General features: G+C 44.1%; 1 protein-coding gene across 1 annotated transcript in view; it reads right to left on the reverse strand.

The window, feature by feature from the left end:
* Positions 1-149: 149 nt before the first annotated feature.
* LOC137340899 (uncharacterized) overlaps positions 150-25,291 on the reverse strand; it is a 58,254-nt gene continuing 33,112 nt past the window's right edge. Inside the window, exons 14-24 of the mRNA XM_068003702.1 lie at positions 22,772-22,980; positions 21,322-21,425; positions 19,864-19,991; positions 19,547-19,714; positions 11,922-12,130; positions 9,690-9,793; positions 7,936-8,063; positions 7,619-7,786; positions 4,646-4,854; positions 2,189-2,292; positions 150-214 (exon numbers count right to left, since the gene is read on the reverse strand). Coding sequence (XP_067859803.1) covers positions 150-214; positions 2,189-2,292; positions 4,646-4,854; positions 7,619-7,786; positions 7,936-8,063; positions 9,690-9,793; positions 11,922-12,130; positions 19,547-19,714; positions 19,864-19,991; positions 21,322-21,425; positions 22,772-22,980 — 1,596 coding nt within the window. The remainder of the gene's footprint in view (positions 215-2,188; positions 2,293-4,645; positions 4,855-7,618; positions 7,787-7,935; positions 8,064-9,689; positions 9,794-11,921; positions 12,131-19,546; positions 19,715-19,863; positions 19,992-21,321; positions 21,426-22,771; positions 22,981-25,291) is intronic.

A 25,291-nucleotide genomic window follows, 5' to 3' on the forward strand; every position in this document is an offset into this window, starting at 1 on the left:
TCCCAGTGCTGTAGCTCCCATTTCACAGCTTTATGTTCCAATCCATTCCATGGGGGAAAACTAGGCATGGGGCAGTTAAAAAGGAGCAGCCGTTCCCGCTAGACGGGGATTTTAACGCTGCCATTTCTGACAGCAGATGAGGCGCATGCCTAAATCAGGTTTCTGCAGGGAGCCCACCAAAGGCCACCTGACTCAATGAAAGCTATACTGAAGACTGAAGAGGTCACAAAAGGTAAGTGTTAAACTTTCCTTTGTGGGACCAGGAGAAGGAGGAACAGCAGGATTCTCGGTCTCTGCTGCCCCAGCTCCCCCTCTCCCAAATCTTTCCACCCGCAAAACCCGCCCAAACCTCCTCCCCACCACTTACCTTCCATGCTGTGCGATATCAACCAGCTGGCCAGCTGCCTCTTTCTGCCCAATTTGGGCAGGTAGCTGGCCGATGGGATGTACATAAGGCCTAAAATAGCCTAGGCCTCAAATTGATCCATCGGGAGGTGGGTGGGGTTTGATGTTTGCTCATCTCTAACCCATCCAAAACCTATTCCCAGTTAAAAATCTTCCACCTGTGCTGTAAATTGCTCTGAACTGCACAGATTTCCGCATTGCAAGCTACATATTCCCAACTCACTGTTATCCCTATTCGTATATTTGTCTCAAACTGTCACCTGCAATATGTTCACAACTATCAAATTATCAGTAGGATTGTAGGTTTTCCAATGGGAGTTTGATTGAGCTTTGCACACTTTGGGACTGATTTTAACTTGGTGAAATCAGTGCTAACGGGGTGGTAATGAGCTCAAAGTGGGGTCGGTAGACTTACTGCCCCATTAACGCCAACACTCTGGGCACTGCCATTTTTAAAGGGGTTTTACCTTGGTGGCTAGGGCACCCACCTGTTTCAGGCACTCGGCCTTTTGACTATGCAAATCAGAGTCCCATGATGCAGCTAGGACTCCAATTGCATTTTCAGGGACATTTAGGCCAGTTATCCCAGTGCTCCAATAGCTCTCGTTCCACAGCAATTTTTTTCAATCTATTTCAGTGAGAAAGACAAGATGAATTCTTGTCTTTTTGAGGCTTGTCTTAAAGTGCAGTGGGCCAGTGGAGAAGATGAATGTCGTGTCTTGCACATTGAGCCTGTGAATTGCTTCCATTCATTTCTAGAAACAGCTTGTTTTGCATCGATGAGATTCTTTTCTGATATTCTTTTTCTGATTTTCTTCTTTTGTTTCCTCCAACCCCTCTAACTTTGGTGGGGAGTTTTCGATGGTTGCGTAGCAATTTTTTTTTCAGAGATTAGTTTTGTGAGACTTTCCCCAATTTCATGGAATTCATGCAGCCCGGATAGGCCATGAGCAACATGCAAGCCCTAACCATCAGGTTCCACAATATTCCTCTTAGCTTGTGCTTGAAAAAATGCTTACTTATCAAATTTAATTTCAGTTATAAATGGAAATAATACAGTTTGAGACAGGTATTAGTATAAATTTACTATAGCGCTCCCTTCATCTGACTTCAATGCACACCCTAAACATATCAAGGGAGAAATCACAGTCGGTGACATTAACAGGCAAATGCTTTAGACATTCAAATTACATTCTTCTCTCGACTTTTTTTTAATAGAGATTGTAAAAAAATGTTAGTTTTTCCTAACTTGCAAAAATGAGGTAGGGTAAGGTGTGCAAGCTGTTGAAGACACACCATACCATGTGCCCTAGGAAGAAGGCAGTTACTCTGCTGACGCATGCAGTCGCGGATAATTTGAGGTAACTTCCATTTTGCTCAGTGGGCATTAGCCTCCTCCCCAGTCCTGAATGACAATGCTCATACTCCAGCAGGACTGAAGGGTTCAGCCCTCAAGACAGGACAATGGAAGCTGCTCCACACATAGGCCTGCACATGTACCAGTGGAGCAGCTGGTAGATCAGACATGGTCTGTCTCTGGGAGACTGCCCTGCCATTGAGAAGATGTAGGATATTTCCTCAAAGATAGGAGAAAATAAAAATAAATTTATTTTACAACCATTAAGGAGACAATCTTAGGTTGAACGTATTTGCCCCACTGAGTTACTCCCCTTTAACGATATTGGGTTTCATTCATCTTAAATATCTCACTATTTTTGATCATGTGATTGATTTATTGGTAAAATAAAAACCACTACCATCACCAGTACTGTTTGTGCATTACCTGCTGAACTGAGTTGAAAGGTCAAGAAGTTTTTGCTAAAGTTGCAGATCTCTCTATGCTGTGACTTTGATAGGCTTAGGTACAAATCACCCAGGCCTTGAATTCTGTAAACATAAAAAAGAACTTCTAACGCCATCTATTATCATAATCAAACATTCAACTTGGTATCGATTGGTAGGAATCACCAACTGTATTTTCTCAGACTGTGAGCACTTTATGCTACAACGTGTTCATATATCCGATCTTTTAATGGGGTGATTGGGAGTAATTTTGACTTTGTGCGATAGTGTAAAACGGGTGATAGTAAATCGGCAGTCCTTCCATCAACTTCAATGGAAATAAAAGTCGGGAGAGATGTAAAACGGGCTCCCGATTCACTATCACCGATTTTACGCTATTGCACAAAGTCAAAATTACACCAAGTGTCTCTGGTACAAGGCAGACAGCAGGCATCTTCCCACTGTTCACATTCAAGCTTTGTTATTCTTTCTACTTCCTCACCGAATTCAGACAGAATGTATGTCACAACCGTGGTACAAACTGAAGCAAGTTATTTCCTTCATTTCCAGCAAGGGCGACATGCTGTGTCGCCAACATTCCTGCAGACACTATAGTGCACAGACCCTTAACATCACACGAGCTGACTCATCTGACTTCAATATGGCTCAAAACAGTTATTGTTGGTGATATGAGCAGACAAAATACTCACTGGCCCAGATTTTCCTTCAAAATAACAGTGAGGCTAATGGCGTTCACCTTTACTTATGCACAAATGTGGCAGCAACTTCAGGTGAGTGGCAGATGCGCGGTTAAACTCAAACATGCAAAAGTTGCTGTCCGAGTTGTGCTGCTTCGCCGTTAGTCATAGAGTCATAGAGTTATACAGCACGGATAGAGGCCCTTCGGCCCATCGTGTCCGCGCCGGCCATCAAGCCCAGTCTAATCTAATCCCATATTCCAGCATTTGGTCCGTAGCCTTGTATGCTATGGCATTTCAAGTGCTCATCCAAATGCTTCTTGAATGTTGTGAGGGTTCCTGCCTCCACAACCCTCTCAGGCAGTGAGTTCCAGACTCCAACCACCCTCTGGGTGAAAAAGTTCTTTCTCAAATCCCCTCTAAACCTCCCGCCTTTTACCTTGAATCTATGCCCCCTTGTTATAGAACCCTCAACGAAGGGAAAAAGCTCCTTAGTATCCATCCTATCTATGCCCCTCATAATTTTGTACGCCTCAATCATGTCCCCCCCTCAGCCTCCTCTGCTCCAAGGAAAACAAACCCAATCTTCCCAGTCTCTCTTCACGAAAATGGCATCCTGCTCTCTGCCTCACCATGGAAATTCACTGAACGGCGTGAAGTTGCTGTATTTGCGCTGTAGATACGAACTAAACTCTCCACAGAAAGTTAAGTCTCGTCCATTCCAGTCTAAGTACCCTTTTAACGACATGATTAGTGTTAATTACTGCCAAACAACCTCTCTGGCACTGAAAATTAACTATTACAAGTGTGGCGCTTCATTCCTTTAGGTTTTAATTGTTGCTGGAGAGTTTAAAAATATAAAACTGCCTATTTTTAATATTTTTTTACTTTTCCTTTCTGTCTCTATTTTCACTCTCTCTATTTCTCTCTGTATCTCATGTGATATTGAATTCACCCACTCTAATTTAACTTCCTGCTCACTCCTTGCACTGGTAATTTCACAATCCTTCAATCTGATTGTTTATGGTGATACACAGCCACTTGCCCTGTTCACTCAGGCCCCATGATGCCCCGTCTCGCTCACTGCGACATTATCACCTCGCACTTTCACCAACTTGCCACACAATAAATTTAAAACGTTAATGTGCAGGGGCAAGTCTAACGAACAGCAGACGCCGTTAGACGGCCTGCTACAGCAAGATTTGGCCCAATACTTATTACCTGCCCTTCCCTACCATTTCAATGGAGACATTGACCAATTTTTAAAAAAAGTTTTAATTGTTAAAAGAGCAGACAGAGGAATTTGATATATGTCCATTAATATGCAGTATGTAATTCATAACTTAAACATATTAATTACAAGTTTGCATATAACTGAGAATTCTAGTCATTGAAATACACTGGCCTGAGAAACAGACTGTGTTTCTAAGAAATCTGGTAAATTCAGGATTGGTTTTCAAGACAGCGAGTGAAATACCAACTTCGGTATAAATTTAGAGGTTTCTAGTTTGTTTTCCCGGAAAGCATTCCAGCAATTCATGACACACAAATACAGCCTATTGCACAGTATACCCAGTCAGAACTCACATTAAACCAATTCACAAATGCTCTAACACTGTGGCCAACATTCTCCTGGGACATTTTCCTGGGAGAGCACATGAAAACTCAATGCCATCAACCATTAGCGCTCACTGACAAAGGCAGAATACTTGCCCTTTGACTTGTCTCTTCTCACTAAAGTCTGAACACTGTGTACTCACATGGCTTGGTAAGATTCACAGGTTATGTTGGTGGGTATGGTGGAAAGCTCCTTTCCTGTAATACTGGGTAGCAGCAGACTTAATCTGGTCTGGAACCAGTCAATATAGTCCGTGGTATTAAATGATGGAAACAGGGGTTCCAACAGCTGCATGATCTTGCTCAGCATCTGGTCCCTTACTGTTGTGTTTTGAAAAGTTGTAATATTCATCTGAAATTAATGGATAGTCAATTATATTAATTCATTGAGGACAACAATAATATTTTTATTTGAAAATGAGACAAAATTTAAAAGTGCTCATGTTACTCCAAGTTTTCTGATATTTCTCTATCCTGTACAGATTCAGAGCCTGCCAATCACTTTCTTTATCTGGTAATGTAGGAAATGCTACAGATTATGGTGATTACAGTCATAACATGTTATCACTTTTGTCATTATTGGTGTGTTAGGGACCAACATCATCCTTTTATTAAAGTCCACACTGAGGCCAGATAAAATGTAAGAGGCTGAGCATCCAGGGCCCTTCCAGTGCACTGCAGCCGTAAAATCAGCAGGAGTGTAGCAGAATGGATACAGATTAGATCAAGACCCGGCAACACCAGGTCTTGGCTTTCCCCAAAGGTACCGTACGGCCTTGTGGGGGCATTGCATCGGCCTACACCAAACAACGACCGTGACGCAGGAGGAGTTGGGGCTGGAGACGAGGACTGCCAATGCCCAGAGTTCCCATGTGCCAGGTCTGGCAGATCATCGGTGGTGATACATTTGGTAAAGCCAGGTGCATCAAGCCGCCAAATGGTCAATGTGGGCCGTACCTGGGGACCTGGCCTTGATTATGGCCCGAACACCCAATGGGAAAAATATGTTGTTTGTTTGAAAAATTATTGACATTTGTCCCCTTTACGGGAAGGGCTGGTGGGGGAACTTCAACTTTCGTTCTGGAAAAACCCACCCTTGACCCCTCTGTCCTTGCAAACTACCGCCCAATCTCCAACCTCCCTTTCCTCTCCAAAGTCCTTGTTCGTGTTGTCGCCTCCCAAATCCTTGCCCATCTTTCCCACAAACTCCACATTTGAATCCCTCCAATCAGTTTTCCGCCCCTGCCACAGTACAGAAACGGCCCTTATCAAAGTCACAAATTACATCCTATATGACTGTGACCGTGGTAAATTATCCCTCATCATCCTTTTCGACCTGTCTGCAGCCTTTGACACTGTTGACCACAACATGCTCCTCTAACAACTCTCCTCCGTCGTCCAGCTGGGTGGGACTGCGCTCGCCTGGTTCCATTCTTATCCAGTCATAGCCAGAGAATCACCTGCAATGGCTTCTCTTCCCGCTCCTGCACCGCTACCTCTGGAGTCCCCTAAGAATCTATCCATTGCCCCCCTCCGATTTCTCATCTATGTGCTGCCCCTCAGTGACATCATCTGAAAACACACGGCAGATTCCACATATACACTGACGACACCATGCTCAACATCACAACGACCTCCCTCGACCCCGCCACTGTCTCTCATTTGTCACATTACTTGTCTGACTGGATGAGCAAAAATTTCATCCAACTAAATATTGGGAACACCAAAGCCACTGTTTTTAGTCCCTGCCACAAACTCTGTTCCCTAGCTACCGACTCCATCTGTCTCCCTGGCCGCTGTCTGAGACTGAACCAGACCATTCACAACATTGGTGTCCTATTTGATCCTGAGATGAGCTTCCAACCACATTCTATATCCACTCCATCACCAAGACCGCCTACTTCCACCTCCGTAACATCGCCCATCTCCGCCCCTGCCTCAGCTCATATGCTGCTGAAATCTGAAACCGTCATCCATGCCTTTGTTACCTCTAGACTGGACTATTCCAAAGCTCTCCTGGCTGACCTCCCATCTTCCACACTCCATAAACTTCAGTTCATCCAAATCTCTGCTGCCTGTATCCTAACTCGCATCAAACCCCGTTCTCCCATCACCCCTGTGCTTGCTGACCTACATTGGCTCCCGGTCCGGGAACGCCTCAATTTTAAAATTCGCATTTTTGTTTTCAAATCCCTCCATGGACTGGCCCCTCCCTATCTCTGTAACATCTGCCAGCCCTACAATCCTCCAAGATCTCTGCACTCCTACAATTTTTGCCTCTTGCACATGCCCAATTTTAATCACTCCACCATTGGCAGTCGTGCCTTCACTGCCTAGGCTCTAAGCTCTGGATTTCCCTCCCTAAACCTCTCCACCTCTCTACCTCTCTATCCGCCTTTAAGACACTCCTTAAAACCTACCTTTTTGACCAAGCTTTTCGGCACTTGTCCAAATTCTTCCTTATGTGGCTCAGCGTCTAATTTTGCTTGATAACGCTCTGTGAAACGCCACGGGACGTTTTACTACATTAAAGGCGCTATATAAATGCAAGTTGATTTTGTTGTTGTTGTTATTGGATGAAATCCAGAACATGTTCCTCCACCTACCCCCCAGACGCAAGCAGCAAACAGCTGATTTTTCAACCTTTCGGAGGAAATGAGCATCTTTGATGTGCCCATAGTGGGTGCCCGCCATTGGTATTTAAATGAAGTGATGGCCAGGACCCCTCAAGCTTTCACAAGATCAGCACTGGGAGTCGTGGGTGGGCGTATCGCGGCACTTACACTGGGATGCACCCCTGTGAATATTCAACTCCTATATCTTTAACTACCTGACCTAATAACCATTTCGGCACAGCACAACTGAGGAGGTAAACACACACTTAGATCTCTCATCGGGCTACATTTCTTGACTCTAGACATTATTTAGTCAAACTCTGGCATGTTTTCTTCGCCTTCAACACTCTGAGACCAGAACCACCATGACACAATTGTAATCTTTTCCTAAACATCTCACACCAAATCTTCCAGCAGGTTGATTAAGCTGACAAAAGATTTTATAACCGAAACAGAAGTTATGATGGAAATTGGAACCTTCCAAGATGAAAGTTATCTTACCATTCGTGTAGCATTAGCAAAATGTGTCAAGTATGCAGTCAGTTCACCGATGTGTCTGCCTGTGAGGGCATCAACGATCTGGATGATTTTGTTTGTGTTATTCAGTGCATCAGAGTTCACAGTCAGTCCAGCAAGTAATTCTGGAGTGAGGAGGTCCAACACTTCAAACTAACAAAAAGAAAGTTGTTTACACAAAACTACAATGACATTTTAAAACCATATTAACAAAAAAAGCTGTTTCCTTTCCAATTGGAAACTCCGCAGTCTACCGTCTGACTGCGGTCAGTATGGAACCTGCTGTGGTTTCAGTGACTTACCCCAGAAAAGTTCTTGTTCAGAGCCAGGAGGTCGTTGTATAAAAATCCTCTCAAAGATTCCAAAAAGTTCTTTCGTATCCAGTCACGGCTTCCAGTCATGTTGACAGCACATGCAATACCTGCGGAACCTGCAGGGCAAAGGTCAACAATGTTACCTGGGCAAATGCACACAGGAGGCAGAACATTTATAGTGTATGGGAGAGTAATAGAGGAGTCCAGTCTAATTCTAGAGTTTAGAACTAGGGTGCATAGTCTCAGGATATGGGTTGGACAATTAAGGACAGAGATGAGGAGGAATTTCTTCACTCAGAGGGTGGTGAATCTTTGGAATTCTCTATCCCAGAGGGCTGTGGATGCTCAGTCGTTGAGTATATTCAAGACTGAGATCGATAGATTTTTGGACTCTAAGGGACTCAAGGGCGGGAAAGTGGAGTTGAGGTTGAAGATCAGCCATTATGTTATTGAATGACAGAGCAGGCTGCAGGGGCCGTTTGGCCTACTCCTGCTCCTATTCCTTATGTTTCTTATATTTCTTATGCCCCTGAGCCTCTGAAATAATAATGGCCCAAAATTTGCTGTATCTAATGGCATCTAATGGCATCCGCCTTTGGATAGACTTGCCCCTGCAACATTGAGCTCAAAAAATGTTTTGCCCACATAATTGCTGAAAGTCCGAGCTTATAACGGCCCAGCGAGGGAAACAGGGCATCTGGGACCTGAGTGAACAGGGCAACCAACAGAGTTAACCAATGAAATAAACAGCACAAGGACTGAGGAGGAGGGTGAAATAAAGGGGGTGAATTCAATGTCAAATCAGGTACAGAAAGGGAAATAGATTTAGGGTAAGAAAGATTGGATTAAGAGAGAGAGAGAGAGAAACAAGAGAAAAAAAGGAAAAGTAAGGAAAAAAATATAAAATTTAACATTTTAAAAATCTCCCCGAAAAATTCAAAACCTGAATGATTGAGACTCCACAGTTGTAAAAGTTCATTGTCGGTGCCAGAGAGGTTGATTTTGCAGTCTATAACACTTATCACATCGTTAAAACTGTACATACAGTTGCAACGACAAGACTTAACTTTGTGTAGCGAGTTTAACAAGCAATTAATGGGCAAATACAGCAGGTTCCTAAAAAAAAAAAATCGGGGAGGCGAAGGACGAGATGCCATTTCCACAAAGCTAATGGTGGAGCAGTGCAACTCGGACAGCAACTTGTGGATATTCACATTTAACTCCACACCTGCTCCTCGCCTGAAGTTGCTCTACCATTTACATATAAATAACGGCGAGGGTCATTAGCCTTGCTGCTTTTTTGACAGCAAATTCTGGCCCAATAATTCTCAGTGCTGCAGTGCCTCCTATTTTATAGCACGATACTTCACTGCTTTCCACATTGCACTGTATTGATACTTATGCCACAATTGGCTCCCAGTAAACTACCCAACAACACTCATTATTTGAATGAGCTTCATCCTGAGTGCTAATCCTGATGCCACAGCACCAAAAAGAAGTTTAGATGGGATAATGGGAACCATTGTTGGCGGTTCCTGCACATGTGTCAATAAAGCAGCTCTCTCCCAGCTGGAAGATCCAACATGGCAAGTCACGAGGAGGCTGGTCTAAGACTCTGAACATAATAAATAACCACTTAATTGTCGGTTTCAAACAAATTAAAATGTCACTAAATCCAAGCCATAATACTTCACAAAGATTGAAAATAAAAGTTGAATTATCTAATATTGTGTGTGCATTACCTGATGAATTGAGCTGGAGGGTGAGGATGTTTTTACCAAAGTTGTAGAACTCTGCAAGCTGTGATATTGTTAAGTTTAAGACGACTCTGTCAAATCCTTTCACTCTGTGAATGTAAGCACAAGGAGACTCTAAATTCATGTTTCAACATTTTCGTGCAGATCGATCCTGTCTGGAAGAAGTCAGGGAATTGGATGTTCTCGGACTTTGGATTCAGTGTTAATTTTGCCATGCCAGGTGCTTGCATATTGTTAACTGAACACTAGATGGCCCCCTGGTGAGCACATTGTAGCAATTACAGTCCAAGGGATCTCTTGTGTTGCTTTTGTTATTCTTTGATGTGAATGAATTAGAGGGTCGAGAAATAAAAGCAGCTCGTTATTACCACACTGGTTTGAGTGTTTATTCGGACATAATAAATCTCATATCATCTACACAAGTTACAAGGTGCCTGCCTTTATCGTAGGAGGGATGTGGAGGTCGGGTGTCTCAAGGACAAAGGTTGCCTCTGTCTCATTAGATATTCTGTTACTCAGCATCACCTTTTCTTTCAACAAGTTCAGCTGGTGTACAGAACACAACTACAATGTAAATAAAAGAAAACGGTTCTCTTCAATACAAAGGAAGCAGGTAATTTACTTATGACCTATTTATCCTGTTGAACTGCTACTTGATGCAGTGCTGTAGTTTTCCCTACATCCGGATGATGTGGGATCTGCTCCATTTATAATGCTTGGAATTACATGGAACGTACGGCACAGAAACAGGCCATTCGGCCCAACAGGTCCATGCAGCTGTTTATGCTCCACACCAGCCTCCTCCCATCCTTTTTCATCTAACCCCATCAACATATCCTTCTATTCCTTTCTCCCTCGTGTTTATCTAGCTTCCTCTGAAACGCATCTATGCTAGTCGCCTCAGCTATTCCTTGTCATAGCGAGTTCCACATTCTAACCAATTTCTGGGTGAAAAAGTTTCTCCTGAATTCAATATTGGATTTATTAGTGACTAAGTTATATTTATGGCCCCTAGTCCTGGTCTCCCACGCAAGTGGAAACACCTTCTCTACATCTACCATATCAAACCCTTTCATAATTTTAAAGACTTCTGTCACATCACCTCTCAGTCTTCTCTTTTCTAGAGAAAAGAGCCACAGTCTGCTCAATCTTTCCTCATAGGTATAAACTCTCAGTTTTGGTATCTTGCATAGAAAAGTCATAAGTATTAATTACTGCCAAACATCCTCTCTGGCACTGAAAATTAACTATGACAAGTGTGGGGTTTCATTCCTTTAGGTTTTAATTGTTGTTGGAGATTTAAAAATGCAAAATTTTCATTTTTAATATTTTTAAAAACTTTTCCTTTCTGTCTCTATTTTTTTTCTCTATTTCTCTTTCTGGACCTGATTGGACAATGAATTCACCCACTCTAATTTACCCACTCTAACTTCCTGCTCACTCCTTGCACTGGTAATTTCACAATCCTTCAATCTGATTGTTTATGGTGATACACAGTCGCTTGCCCTGTTCACTCAGGCCCCATGATGCCCCGTCTCGCTCACTGCGACGTTATCACCTCGCACTTTCACCAACTTGCTGCACAAAAAATTTAAAACCTTAAAATGCAAGGGCAAATCTAACTAACAGCAGATGCCGTTAGACGGCCTGCTACAACAAAATTTGGCCCAATACTTATTACTTGCCCCTCTCCACCATTTTAATGGAGACATTGACTCATTTTTTAAAAATGTTTTAATTGTTAAAGGAGCAGACAGAGGAATTTCATATGTCCATTAATATGCAGTATGTAATTCATAACTTTAACATGTTAATTACAAGTTTGCATATAACTGAGAATTCTAGTCATTCAAATACACTAGTCTGAGAAACCAAACATATTGCTAAAAAATCTGGTAAATTCAGGATTGATATTCAAGACAGCGAGTGAAATAGCAACTCTTTATAAATTTAGAAGTTTCTAATTTTTATTCATGGAAAGCATTCCATCAATTCACGACACACAAATACAGCCTTTTGCACAGTATACCCAGTCAGAACTCACATTAAACCAATTCACAAATGCTCTAACACTGTGGCCAACATTCTCCTGGGACATTTTGCTGGGAGAGGACATGAAAACCCAATGCCATCAACCATTAGCGCTCACTGACAAAGGCAGAATACTTGCCCTTTGACTTGTCTCTTCTCACTAAAGTCTGAACACTGTGTACTCACATGGCTTGGTAAGATTCACAGGTTATGTTGGTGGGTATGGTGGAAAGCTCCTTTCCTGTAATACTGGGCAGCAGCAGACTTAATCTGGTCTGGAACCAGTCAATATAGTCCGTGGTATTAAATGATGGAAACAGGGGTTCCAACAGCTGCATGATCTTGCTCAGCATCTGGTCCCTTACTGTTGTGTTTTGAAAAGTTGTAATATTCATCTGAAATTAAAGGATAGTCAATTATATTAATTATTTGAGGACAATAATAACATTTTTATTTGAAGATGAGACAAAATTAAAAAGTGCTCATGTTACTCCAAGTTTTCCGATATTTCTCTATCCTGCACATATTCAAAGCCTGCCAATCACTTTCTTTATCTGGTAATGTTGGAAATGCTACAGATTATGGTGATTACAGTCATAACATGTTATCCCTTTTGTCATTATTGGTGTGTTAGGGACCAACATTATCCTTTTATTAAAGTCCACACTGAGGCCAAATAAAATGTAAGAGACTGAACATCCAGGGCCCTTCCAGTGCACTGCAGCTGTAACTTCAGATTAGGTCAAGACCCGGCTGCACCAGGTCCCGGCCTTTCCCCAGAGGCTGCATACGGCCTTGTGGGGACAGGGCATCGGCCCACACCAAACAAGGACTGTGGCGGAGGAGGAGTTGGGGCTGGAATCAAGGATTCCCATGGCCAGAGTTCCCGTGTGTCCGGCCTGGCAGATCATCAGTGGTGATACATCTGGTAAAGCCGTGCGCATTAGGCCGTCAAATGGTGGCCTGATGCCTGTACCTGGAGGTCTGGGCCTGGACAACGCATGGTAAAAAAATGTTGTTTGTTTGAAAATTATTGAAATTTGTTCCCTTTACAGGAAGAGCTGATGGGGGCACTTCAACATTCATTCTGGAAGGATCCCAGAAAATGTTCTTCCACCTACCCCCCCAGACACCAGCAGCAAACAGCAGATTTTCCAACCTTTGGGAGGAAGTGGACATCCTAGATGCGCCCATAGTGGGGGCCCACCATTGGCATTTAAATAAAGTGATGCCCTGGACCCCTCATGCTTTGTCAAGATCAGCCCTGGAGGTCGTGGGTGGGCGTATCCTGGCACTATGGGTACGGTAGCATAGTGGTTATGTTACTGGACTAGTAATCCAGAGGCCCAGACTAATAATCCAGAGTCATGAGTTCAAATCCCGCCATGGCAGCTGGGGAATTTACATTCAATGAATTAAATAAAATCTGAAATTAAAATACGAGTATCAGTAATAGTGGCCATGAAACTACCAGATTCTTGTAAAAACCCATCTGGTTCACTAATGCCCTTTCGGGAAGGAAACCTGCCATCCTTACCCGGTCTGGCCTATATGTGACTCCAGACCCACAGCAAAGTGGTTGATTCTTAATTGCCCTCTGAAATGGCCCAGCAAGCCACTCAGTTGTAAAATCTTGCTTAAAAAATAAAAAGTCACAATAAGAATAAAACCGGACGGACCACTAAGCACTGGATACGACAAAGGCAAATTGGGCAAACCAAGCCCAGTTGACCCTGCAAAGTTCTCCTCACTAACATTTGGGGACTTGTGCCAAAATTGGGAGAGCTGTCCCACAGTCAACAGCCTGACACAGCCATACTCACAGAATCATACCTTTCAGCCAATGTCCCAGACTCTTCCATCACCATCCCTGGTTATGTCCTGTCCCACCGGCAGAGGTGGCGGTACAGTGATATACAGTCAGGAGAGATTGGCCCTGGGAATCCTCAAATTTGACCCATGAAATCTCATGGCATCAGGTCAAACATGGGCAAGGAAACCTCCTGCTGATGACCACCTCCCGCCCTCCCTCAGCTGATGAATCAGTCCTCCTCCATGTTGAACACCACTTGGAGGAAGCACTGAGGGTAGCATGGGCAGGGGACTTCAATATCCATCACCTCACCAAGAGTGGCTTGGTAGCACCACTACTGGCCGAGTCCTGAAGGACATAGCTGCCAGACGGGGCCTGCGGCAGGTGGTGAGCGAACCAACACGAGGGAAAAACTTACTTGACCTCGTCCTCACCAATCTACCTGTCGCAAATACCTCTTTCCATGACAGTATTGGTAGGAGCGACCACCGCACAGTCCTCGTGGAGACAAAGTCCCGTCTTCGCACTGAGGATACCAACCTGTTGTGTGGCACTACCACCGTGCTAAATGGGATAGATTCAGAACAGATCTACCAGCTGAAAACTGGGCATCCATGAGGTGCTGTGGGCCATCAGCAGCAGTAGAATTGTATTCCAGCACAATCTGTAACCTCATGGCCCGGCATATTCCTCACTCTACCATTACCAACAAGCCAGGGATCAACCCTGGTTCAACGAGGAGTGTGGAAGAGCAAGCCAGGAGCAGCACCAGGTGTACCTAAAAATGAGGTGCCAACCTGGTGAAGCTATAACTCAGGACTACATGCATGCTAAACAGGGAAAGCAACATGCTATAGACAGAGCTAAGCGATTCCACAACCAACGGATCAGATCAAAGCTCTGCAGTCCTGCCACATCCAGTCGTGAATGGTGGTGGACAATTAAACAACTAATGGGAGGAGGCTCTGTAAACATCCCCATCCTCAATGATGGCGGAGTCCAGCACGTGAGACAAGGCTGAAGCGTTTGCAACCATCTTCAACCAGAAGTGCCGAGTGGATGATCCATCTCGGCCTCCTCCCGATATCCCCACCATCACAGAAGCCAGTCTTCAGCCAATTCAATTCACTCCACGTGATATCAAGAAACGGCTGAGTGCACTGGATACAGCAAAGGCTATGGGCCCCGACAACATTCCGGCTGTAGTGCTGAAGTCTTGTGCTCCAGAACTAGCTGCGCCTCTAGCCAAGCTGTTCCAGTACAGCTACAACACTGGCATCTACCCGACAATGTGGAAAATTGCCCAGGTATGTCCAGTCCACAAAAAGCAGGACAAATCCAATCCGGCCAATTACCGCCCCATCAGTCTACTCTCAATCATCAGCAAAGTGATGGAAGGTGTCGTCGACAGTGCTATCAAGCGGCACTTACTCACCAATAACCTGCTCACCGATGCTCAGTTTGGGTTCCGCCAGGACCATTCGGCTCCAGACCTCATTACAGCCTTGGTCCAAACATGGATAAAAGAGCTCAATTCCAGAGGTGTGGTGAGAGTGACTGCCCTTGACATCAAGGCAGCATTTGACCGAGTGTGGCATCAAGGAGCCCTAGTAAAATTGAAGTCAATGGGAATCAGGGGGAAAACTCTCCAGTGGCTGGAGTCATACCTAACACAAAGGAAGATGGCAGTGGTTGTTGGAGGCCAATCATCTCAGCCCCAGGACATTGCTGCAGGAGGTCCTCAGGGCAGTGTCCTAGGCCCAACCATCTTCAGCTGCTTCATCAATGACCTTCCCTCCATCATAAGGTCAGAAATGGGGATATTCGTTGACGACTGCACAGTGTTCAGTTCCATTCGCAACCCCTCAAATAATGAAGCAGTCAGAGCACCATGCAGCAAGACCTGGACAACATCCAGGCTTGGGCTCGTGAGTGGCAAGTAACATTTGCACCAGACAAGTGCCAGGCAATGACCATCTCCAATAAGAGAGAGACTAACCACCTCCCCTTCAACGGCATTACCATCGCCAAAACCCCACCATCAACATCCTGGGGGTCACCATTGACCAGAAACTTAACTGGACCAGCCATATAAATACCGTGGCTACAAGAGCAGGTCAGAGGCTGGGTATTCTGCGGCGACTGACTCACCTCCTGACTCCCCAAAGCCTTTCCACCATCTACAAGGTATGATCTTGTGGCCATTACATAAACATGGCTGCAGGGTGACTAGGAATTAAATATGCCAGGGTACTTAACAATCAGGAAGGTCAGGCAGGAAGGAAGGGGAGCTGGGGTGGCTATGTTAATAAAGGAAAGAATCACTGTAATACAGAGAAATGATATTGGGACAAGGGATCAGGATAATGAAACAGTTTGGGTAGAGATAAGGAATAATAAGGGGAAAAAAACACAAGTGGGCGTAGTTTATAGGCCACCTAATAGTTGCAACTCTGCTGGAAGAAGTATTAATCAGGAAATAGTCGGGGCATGTAATAAGGGAACAGCTATAATTATGGGGGATTTTAACTATCATATTAACTGGACAAATCAAATTGGGCAGTGCAGCCTTGAGGAAGAGTTTATTGAGTGTATTAGAGATGGATTTCTTGAGCAGTATGTAACTGATTCTACAAGGGGGCAAGCAACCTTGGACCTGGTCCTGTGTAATGAGCCAGGATTAATTAATGATATCCTAGTTAAAGATCCCCTTGGAATGAGTGACCATAACATGGTTACATTCCATATCCAATTAGAGGGTGAGAAGGTTGGTTCTCAAACAAGCGTACTGAGCTTGAATAAAGGAGACTATGATGGTATGAGAGCAGAATTGATTAAAGTGGACTGGGAAAATAGATTAAAGGGTAAGACGATACATGAGCAGTGGTGTTCATTTAAAGAGTTATTTTACAACATTCAAAAAAAATATATTCCACTGAGGAAAAAAGGGTTTAAAAGAAATGACAGCCATCCGTGGCTAAGTAAAGAAATTAAGGATCGTATCCGACCAAAAACAAGGACATATAAGGTAGCCAAACTTAGTGGGAGGATAGAAGATTGGGAAGTCTTCAAAAGACAGCAAAAAGTAACTAAAGGATTGATTAAGAAAGGGAAGATAGATTATGAAAATAAATTCGCAAAAAATATAAAAACAGATAGCAAGAGTTTCTACAGTTATATAAAAAGAAATAGGGTGGCTAACGCAAACATAGGTCCCTTAGAGGATGAGACCGGGAAATTAATGGTGGGAAACATGGAGATGGCAAAAATGCTGAACAAATATTTTGTTTCAGTCTTTACGGTAGAGGACACTAAGAATATCCCAACACTGGACAAACAGGGGGCTCTAGGGGGGGAGGAGCTAAATACAATTAAAATCACTAAGGAATTGGTACTCAGTAAAATAATGGGACTCAAGGCGGATAAATCCCCTGGACCTGATGGCTTACATCCTAGGGTCTTGAGGGAAGTGGCAGTAGGGATTGTGGATGCTTTGGTAATAATTTTCCAAAATTCTCTGGACTCAGCGAAGGTCCCGGCAGATTGGAAAACTGCTAATATAACACCCTTATTTAAAAAGGGTATTAGGCAGAAGGCTGGAAATTATAGACCAGTTAGCCTAACATCTGTGGTGGGTAAAATTTTGGAGTCTATTATTAATGAGACAGTAACGGAACATTTGGATAAACATAATTTAATAGGTCAAAGTCAGCATGGCTTTATGAAGGGGAAGTCATGTCTAACAAATTTGCTTGAGTTCTTTGAGGACATAACGTACAGGGTGGATAAAGGGGAACCAGTGGACGTAGTGTATTTAGACTTCCAGAAGGCATTCGACAAGGTGCCACATAAATGATCATTGCTCAAGATAAAGAATCACTGGATTGGGGGTAATATACTGGCATCAGTGGAGGATTGGTTGTCTAACAGGAAGCAGAGAGTTGGGATAAATGGTTCATTCTAGGACTGGCAACCAGTAGCCAGTGGTGTTCCGCAGGGGTCGGTGCTGGGTCCCCAACTCTTTACAATCTATATTAACAATTTGGAGGAGGGGACCGAGTGTAACATATCAAAGTTTGCAGATGATACAAAGATGGGAGGGAAAGTAGAGAGTGAGGAGGACATAAAAAACCTACAAGGGGATATTGACAGTCTGGGTGAGTGGGCGGAGATTTGGCAGATGCAATACAATATTGAAAAATGTGAGTTTATGCACTTTGGCAGGAACAATCAGAGAGCAAGTTATTATCTTAATGGCGAGAAACTGGAAAGTACTGCAGTACAAAGGGATCTGGGGGTCCTTGTGCAAGAAAATCAAAAAGTTAGTATGCAGGTGCAGCAAGTGATCAAGAAGGCCAACGGAATGTTGGCTTTTATTGCTAGGGGGATAGAATATAAAAACAGGGAGGTATTGCTGCAGTTATATAAGGTATTGGTGAGACCACACCTGGAATACTACATACAGTTTTGGAGTCCACACTTAAGAAAAGACATACTTGCTCTCGAGGCAGTACAAAGAAGGTTCACTCGGTTAATCCCAGGGATGAGTGGGCGGACGTATGAGGAGAGGTTGAGTAGATTCGGACTCTACTCATTGGAGTTCAGAAGAATGAGAGGCGATCTTATTGAAACATATAAGATTGTGAAGGGGCTTGATCGGGTGGATGCGGTAAGGATGTACCCAAGGATGGGTGAAACTAGAACTAGGGGGCATAATCTTAGAATAAGGGGCTGCTTTTTCAAAACTGAGATGAGGAGAAACATCTTCACTCAGAGGGTAGCAGGTCTGTGGAATTTGCTGCCCCAGGAAGCTGTGGAAGCTACATCATTAAATAAATTTAAAACAGAAATAGACAGTTTCCTAGAAGTAAATGGAATTAGGGGTTATGGGGAGCGGGCAGGAAATTGGACATGAAGCTGAGTTTGGATCGGTCAAGGCCCTGTGGGTGGCGGAGCGGGCCCAGGGGCTGAGTGGCCGGGTCCTGCTCCTACGTCTTGTGTTCTTTAGATTTGAGGTTAGGATCAGATCAGCCATGATCTTGTTGAATGGCGGAACAGGCTCGAGGGGCCGATTGGCCCACTCCTGCTCCTATTTCTTATGTTCTTATGTTCTTAAGTCAGGAGTGTGATGCAATGCTCTCCACTTGCCTGGATGAGTGCAGCTCTAACAACACTCAAGAAGCTTGACATCATCCAGGACAAAGCAGCCCGCTTGATTGGCACTCCTTCCACTACCCTAAACATTCACTCCCTTCAGCATTGGCGCACAGTGGCTGCAGTGTGTACCATCCACAGGATGCACTGCAGCAACTCGCCAAGGCTTCTTCGACAGCACCTCCCAAACCAGCGACCTCTACCACCTAGAAGGACAAGAGCAGCAGGCACATGGGAACAACACCACCTGCACGTTCCCCTCCAAGTCACACACCATGCCGACTAGGAAATATATCGCTGTTCCTTCATCGTCGCTGGGTCAAAATCCTGGAGCTCCCTTCCTAACAGCACTGTGGGAGAACCTTCACCACACGGACTGCAGCGGTTCAAGAAGGTAGCTCACCACCACCTTCTCAAGGGCAATTAGGGATGGGTAATAAATGCCGGCCTCGCCAGCAACGCCCACATCACATGAACGAATAAAAAAAAACTTACACTGGGATGCACCCCTGTGAATATTCAGCCCCTAAATCTTTAACAACCTGACTTAATAACCATTTCTGCACAGCACAACTGAGGAGGTAAACACACACTTCGATCTCTCATCAGGCTACATTTCTTGACTCCAGACATTATTTAGTCGAGCTCTGGCATGTTTTCCTCACCTTCAACACTCTGAGACCAGAACCACCATGACACAATTGTAATCTTTTCCTAAACATCTCACACCAAATCTTCCAGCAGTTGATTAAGTTGACAAAAGATTTTATGACCGAAACAAAAGTAAATTCGGAAGTTATGATGGAAATTGGAAGCTTCAAAAATGAAAGGAAAGTTATCTTACCATTCGTGTAGCATTAACAAAGTGGGTCAAGTATGCAGTCAGTTCACCGATGTGTCTGCCTGCGAGGGCATCAACGATCTTGATGATTTTGTCTGTGTCATTCAATACATCAGAGTGCACTGTCAGTCCAGCAAGTAATTCGGGAGTGAGGAGGTCCAACACTTCAAACTAACAAAAGAAAGTTGTTTAGACAAAACTACAATGACATTTTAAAACCATATTAACAAAAAAAAGCTGTTTCCTTTCCAATTGGAAACTCCGCAGTCTACCGTCTGACTGTGGTCAGTATGGAACCTGCTGTAGTTTCAGTGACTTACTCCAGAAAAGTTCTTGTTCAGAGCCAGGAGGTCGTCGTATGAAAAGCCTCTCAAAGATTTCAAAAAGTTCTTTCGTATCCAGTCACGGCTTCCAGTCGTGTTGACAGCACATGCAATACCTGCGGAACCTGCAGGGCAAAGGTCAAGAATGTTACCTGGGCAAATGCACACAGGAGGCAGATCCTTTATACAACCATGGGATAGTAATGGAGGAGTCCCTGAAGCTCTGAAATAATAATGGCCCACAATTTGGTGCAGCAGGGCCTCTATCTGCCGTTAGATAGACTTGCCCCTGCACCATTCCGCTCAAGAAATATTTTGCCCACACAATTGCTGGAAGTGCGAACTGATAACGGGGCAGCGAGGGAAACAGGGCATCTGGGACCTGGGTGAACGTGGAAACCAACAGAGTGTCTCCTTAACCAACGGGATTTAAGGTTTGAGAAATAAACAGCACAACGACTGAGGAGGAGGGTGAATTAAAGGGGATGAATTCAATGTCAAATCAGGTACAGAAAGAGAAATAAACATCGGGTAAGAAAGATTGGATTAAGAGAGAGAAAAGAGAGACAGAAAGGAAAAGTTGGAAAAATATGTTAAATTTAAAATTGGACATTTTCAAAATCTCCCCAAAAAATTTAAAACCTGAAGGAATGAGAGTCCACACTTGTAATAGTTAATCCTCGGTTGCAGAGAGGTTGATTGGCTGTCATTAACACTTACCACGTCGTTAAAAGGGTACTTTTGAGTGTAATGACAAGACTTAACTTTGTGTGGCGAGTTTAACGTGCAATTAATGGGCAAATACAGCAGGTTCCTAACAGAAACTGGGAGGCTAAGGACAAGATATCATTTTCTCGAAGCTAATGGTGGAGTGGTGCAACTCAGACAGCAACTTGTGAATATTCACATTTAATCGCGCACCTGCTCCTCGCCTGAAGTTGCTCTACCATTTACATATAAATAACGGCGAGCGTCATTAGCCTTGCTGTTATTTGACAGCAAATTCCGGCCCAATAATTCTCAGTGCTGCAGTGCCTCCTATTTTACAGCACGATACTTCACTGCTTTCCACATTGCACTGTATTGATACTTATACCACAATTGGCTCCCAGTAAACTACAATTATGGTGGGTTCATTCCCGAGCAACGCTCATTATGTTGAATGAGCTTCATCCTGAGTGCTAATCCTGATGTTGCAACACCAATAAGGAATTTAGATGGGATAATGGGAAAAATTACTGGTGGTTCCTGCACATGTGTCAGTGAAGCAGCTCTGGCCTAGCTGGAAGATCCAACATGGCAAGTCACGAGGAAGCTGTTCTAAGACTCTGAACATAATGAATAACCACTTAATCGTAGGTTTCAAACAAATTAAAATGTCACTAAATCCAAGCCACAATACTTCACAAAGATTGAAAATAAAAGTTGAATCATCTAATATTGTGTGTGCATTACCTGATGAATTGAGCTGGAGGGTGAGGATGTTTTTACCAAAGTTGTAGAACTCTGCAAGCTGTGATATTGTTAAGTCTAAGACGACTCTGTCAAATCCTTTCACTCTGTGAATGTAAGCACAAGGAGACTCTAAATTCATGTTTCAACATTTTCGTGCAGATCGATCCTGTCTGGAAGAAGTCAGGGAATTGGATGTTCTCGGACTTTGGATTCAGTGTTAATTTTGCCATGCCAGGTGCTTGCATATTGTTAACTGAACACTAGATGGCCCCCTGGTGAGCACATTGTAACAATTACAGTCCAAGGGATCTCTTGTGTTGCTTTTGTTATTCTTTGATGTGAATGATGTCGAGGGTCTGGAAATAAAAGCAGCTAGAAATAACCACACCGATTTGATTGTCTATTCGGACATGTCAAATCTCATAGCATCTACACAAGGTACAAGGTGCCTGCCTTTATCGTAGGAGGGATGTGGAGGTGGGGTGTCTCAAGGACAGAGGTTGCCTCTGTCTCATTAGATATTCTGTTACTCAGCATCACCTTTTCTTTCAAAAAGTTCAACTTGTGTACAGAACGCAATGTAAATAAAAGAAAACTGTTCACTTCCATACAAAGAAAGCAGATAATTTACTTGTGGCCTATTTATCCTGTCGAACTGCTATCTGAAGCAATGTTCTATTTCTCCCTACACTCTGGGTGATGTGGTTTCTGCCCCATTTATATTGCATAGAATTACATCGGCCCAAAAGTCCATGCCGGTGTTTACGCTTCACATGAGCCTCCTCGCAGCCTTCTTCATCTAACCCATCAACATATCCTTAAATTCCTTTATCCCTCCTGTGTTTATCCAGCTTCCCCTTAAATGAATCTATGCTAGTTGCCTCAACTACTCCGAGTTCCACATTCTAACCAATGTCTGGGTAAAGAAGTTTCTCCTGAATTCCCTATTGGATTTATTAGTGACTAAATTATATTAAAGGAGCAGACAGAGGAATTTCATATGTCCATTAATATGCAGTATGTAATTCATAACTTAAACATATTAATTACAAGTTTGCACATGACTGAGAATTCTAGTCATTCAAATACACTGGCCTGAGAAACAGACCGTGTTTCTAAGAAATCTGGTAAAATCAGGATTGGTTTTCAAGACAGCGAGTGAAATACCAACTTCGGTATAAATTTAGAGGTTTCTAGTTTGTTTTCCCGGAAAGCATTCCATCAATTCACGACACACAAATACAGCCTATTGCACAGTATACCCAGTCAGAACTCACATTAAACCAATTCACAAATGCTCTAACACTGTGGCCAACATTCTCCTGGGACATTTTGCTGGGAGAGGACATGAAAACCCAATGCCATCAACCATTAGCGCTCACTGACAAAGGCAGAATACTTGCCCTTTGACTTGTCTCTTCTCACTAAAGTCTGAACACTGTGTACTCACATGGCTTGGTAAGATTCACAGGTTATGTTGGTGGGTATGGTGGAAAGCTCCTTTCCTGTAATACTGGGCAGCAGCAGACTTAATCTGGTCTGGAACCAGTCAATATAGTCCGTGGTATTAAATGATGGAAACAGGGGTTCCAACAGCTGCATGATCTTGCTCAGCATCTGGTCCCTTACTGTTGTGTTTTGAAAAGTTGTAATATTCATCTGAAATTAAAGGATAATCAATTATATTAATTCTACAATAACATTTTTATTTGAAGATGAGACAAAATTAAAAAGTGCTCATGTTACTCCAAGTTTTCCGATATTTCTCTATCCTGTACAGATTCAGAGCCTGCCAATCACTTTCTTTATCTGGTAATGTAGGAAATGCTGCAGATTATGGTGATTACAGTCATAACATGTTATCCCTTTTGTCATTATTGGTGTGTTAGGGACCAACATTATCCTTTTAATAAAGTCCACACTGAGGCCAGATAAAATGTAAGAGACTGAACATCCAGGGCCCTTCCAGTGCACTGCAGCCGTAACTTCAGATTAGGTCAAGACCCGGCTACACCAGGTCCCGGCCTTTCCCCAGAGGCTGCATATGGCCTTGTGGGGGCAGGGCATCGGCCCACACCAAACAAGGACTGTGGCGGAGGAGGAGTTAGGGCTGGAGTCGAGGATTCCCATGGCCAGAGTTCCCGTGTGTCCAGCCCGGCAGATCATCAGTGGTGATACATCTGGTAAAGCCGTGCGCATTAGGCCGTCAAATGGTGGCTGTGGGCCGTACCTGGAGGTCTGGGCCTGGATTATGGCCTGGACAACGCATGGAAAAAAAATGTTGTTTGTTTGAAAAATTATTGAAATTTGTCCCCTTTACAGGAAGGGCTGATGGGGGCACTTCAACATTCATTCTGGAAGGATCCCAGAAAATGTTCCTCCACCTACCCCCCCAGACACCAGCAGCAAACAGCAGATTTTCCAACCTTTGGGAGGAAGTGGACATCCTAGATGCGCCCATAGTGGGGGCCCACCATTGGCACTTAAATAAAGTGATGCCCTGGACCCCTCATGCTTTGTCAAGATCAGCCCTGGAGGTCGTGGGTGGGCGTATCCTGGCACTATGGGTACGGTAACATAGTGGTTATGTTACTGGACTAGTAACCCAGAGGCCTGGACTAATAATCCGGAGACATATTAGTTCAAATCCCGCCATGGTAGCTGGGGAATTTAAATTCAATGAATTAAATAAAATCTGGAATTAAAATACTAGTGGCCATGAAACTACCGGATTGTCGTAAAAACCCATCTGGTTCACGAATGCCCTTTCGGGAAGGAAAACTGGCCGTCCTTACCCAGTCTGGCCTAAATGTGACTCCAGACCCACAGCAATGTGCTTAATTGCCCTCTGAAATGGTCTAGCAAGCCACTCAGTTGTAAAATCTCGCTTAAAAAAAAGTAATAAGAATAAAACTGGATGGACCACGAGGCACCGGACACGACAAAGGCAAAACAAGCCCAGTCGACCCTGCAAAGTTCTCCTCACCAACATTTGGGGACTTGTGCCAAAATTGGGAGAGCTGTCCCACAGACTAGTCAAGCAACAGCCTGACATAACCATACTCACAGAATCATACCTTTCAGCCAATGTCCCAGGCTCTTCCATCACCATCCCTGGTTATGGCCTGTCCCACCAGCAGAGGTGGCGGTACAGTGATATACAGTCAGGAGGGAGTGGCCCTGGGAGTCCTCAACATTGACTCTGGACCCCATGAAATCTCATGGCATCAGGTCAAACATGGGCAAGGAAACCTCCTGCTGATTACCACCGACCGCCCTCCCTCAGCTGATGAATCAGTCCTCCTCCATGTTGAACACCACTTGGAGGAAGCACTGAGGGTAGCAAGGGCGGGGGACTTCAATGTCCATCACCTTACCAAGAGTGGCTTGGTAGCACCACTACTGGCCGAGTCCTGAAGGACATAGCTGCCAGACGGGGCCTGCGGCAGGTGGTGAGCGAACCAACACAAGGGAAAAACTTACTTGACCTCGTCCTCACCAATCGACCTGTCGCAAATGAATCTGTCCATGACAGTATTGGTAAGAGTGACCACCGCACAGTCCTCGTGGAGACAAAGTCCCGTCTTCGCACTGAGGATACCATCCAACCTGTTGTGTGGCACTACCACCGTGCTAAATGGGATAGATTCAGAACAGATCTACCAGCTCAAAACTGGGCATCCATGAGGTGCTGTGGGCCATCAGCAGCAGTAGAATTGTATTCCAGCACAATCTGTAACCTCATGGCCCGGCATATTCCTCACTCTATCATTACCAACAAGCCAGGGGATCAACCCTGGTTCAATGAGGAGTGTAGAAGAGCATGCCAGGAGCAGCACCAGGCGTACCTAAAAATGAGGTGCCAACTTGGTAAAGCTACAACTCAGGACTACATGCATGCTAAACAGCAGAAGCAATATGCAATAGACAGAGCTAAGCGATTCCACAACCAACAGATCAGATCGAAGCT

The sequence above is a fragment of the Heptranchias perlo genome, chromosome 22 (genome assembly GCF_035084215.1).
Source record: "Heptranchias perlo isolate sHepPer1 chromosome 22, sHepPer1.hap1, whole genome shotgun sequence".
Classification (NCBI taxonomy): Eukaryota; Metazoa; Chordata; class Chondrichthyes; order Hexanchiformes; family Hexanchidae; genus Heptranchias; species Heptranchias perlo.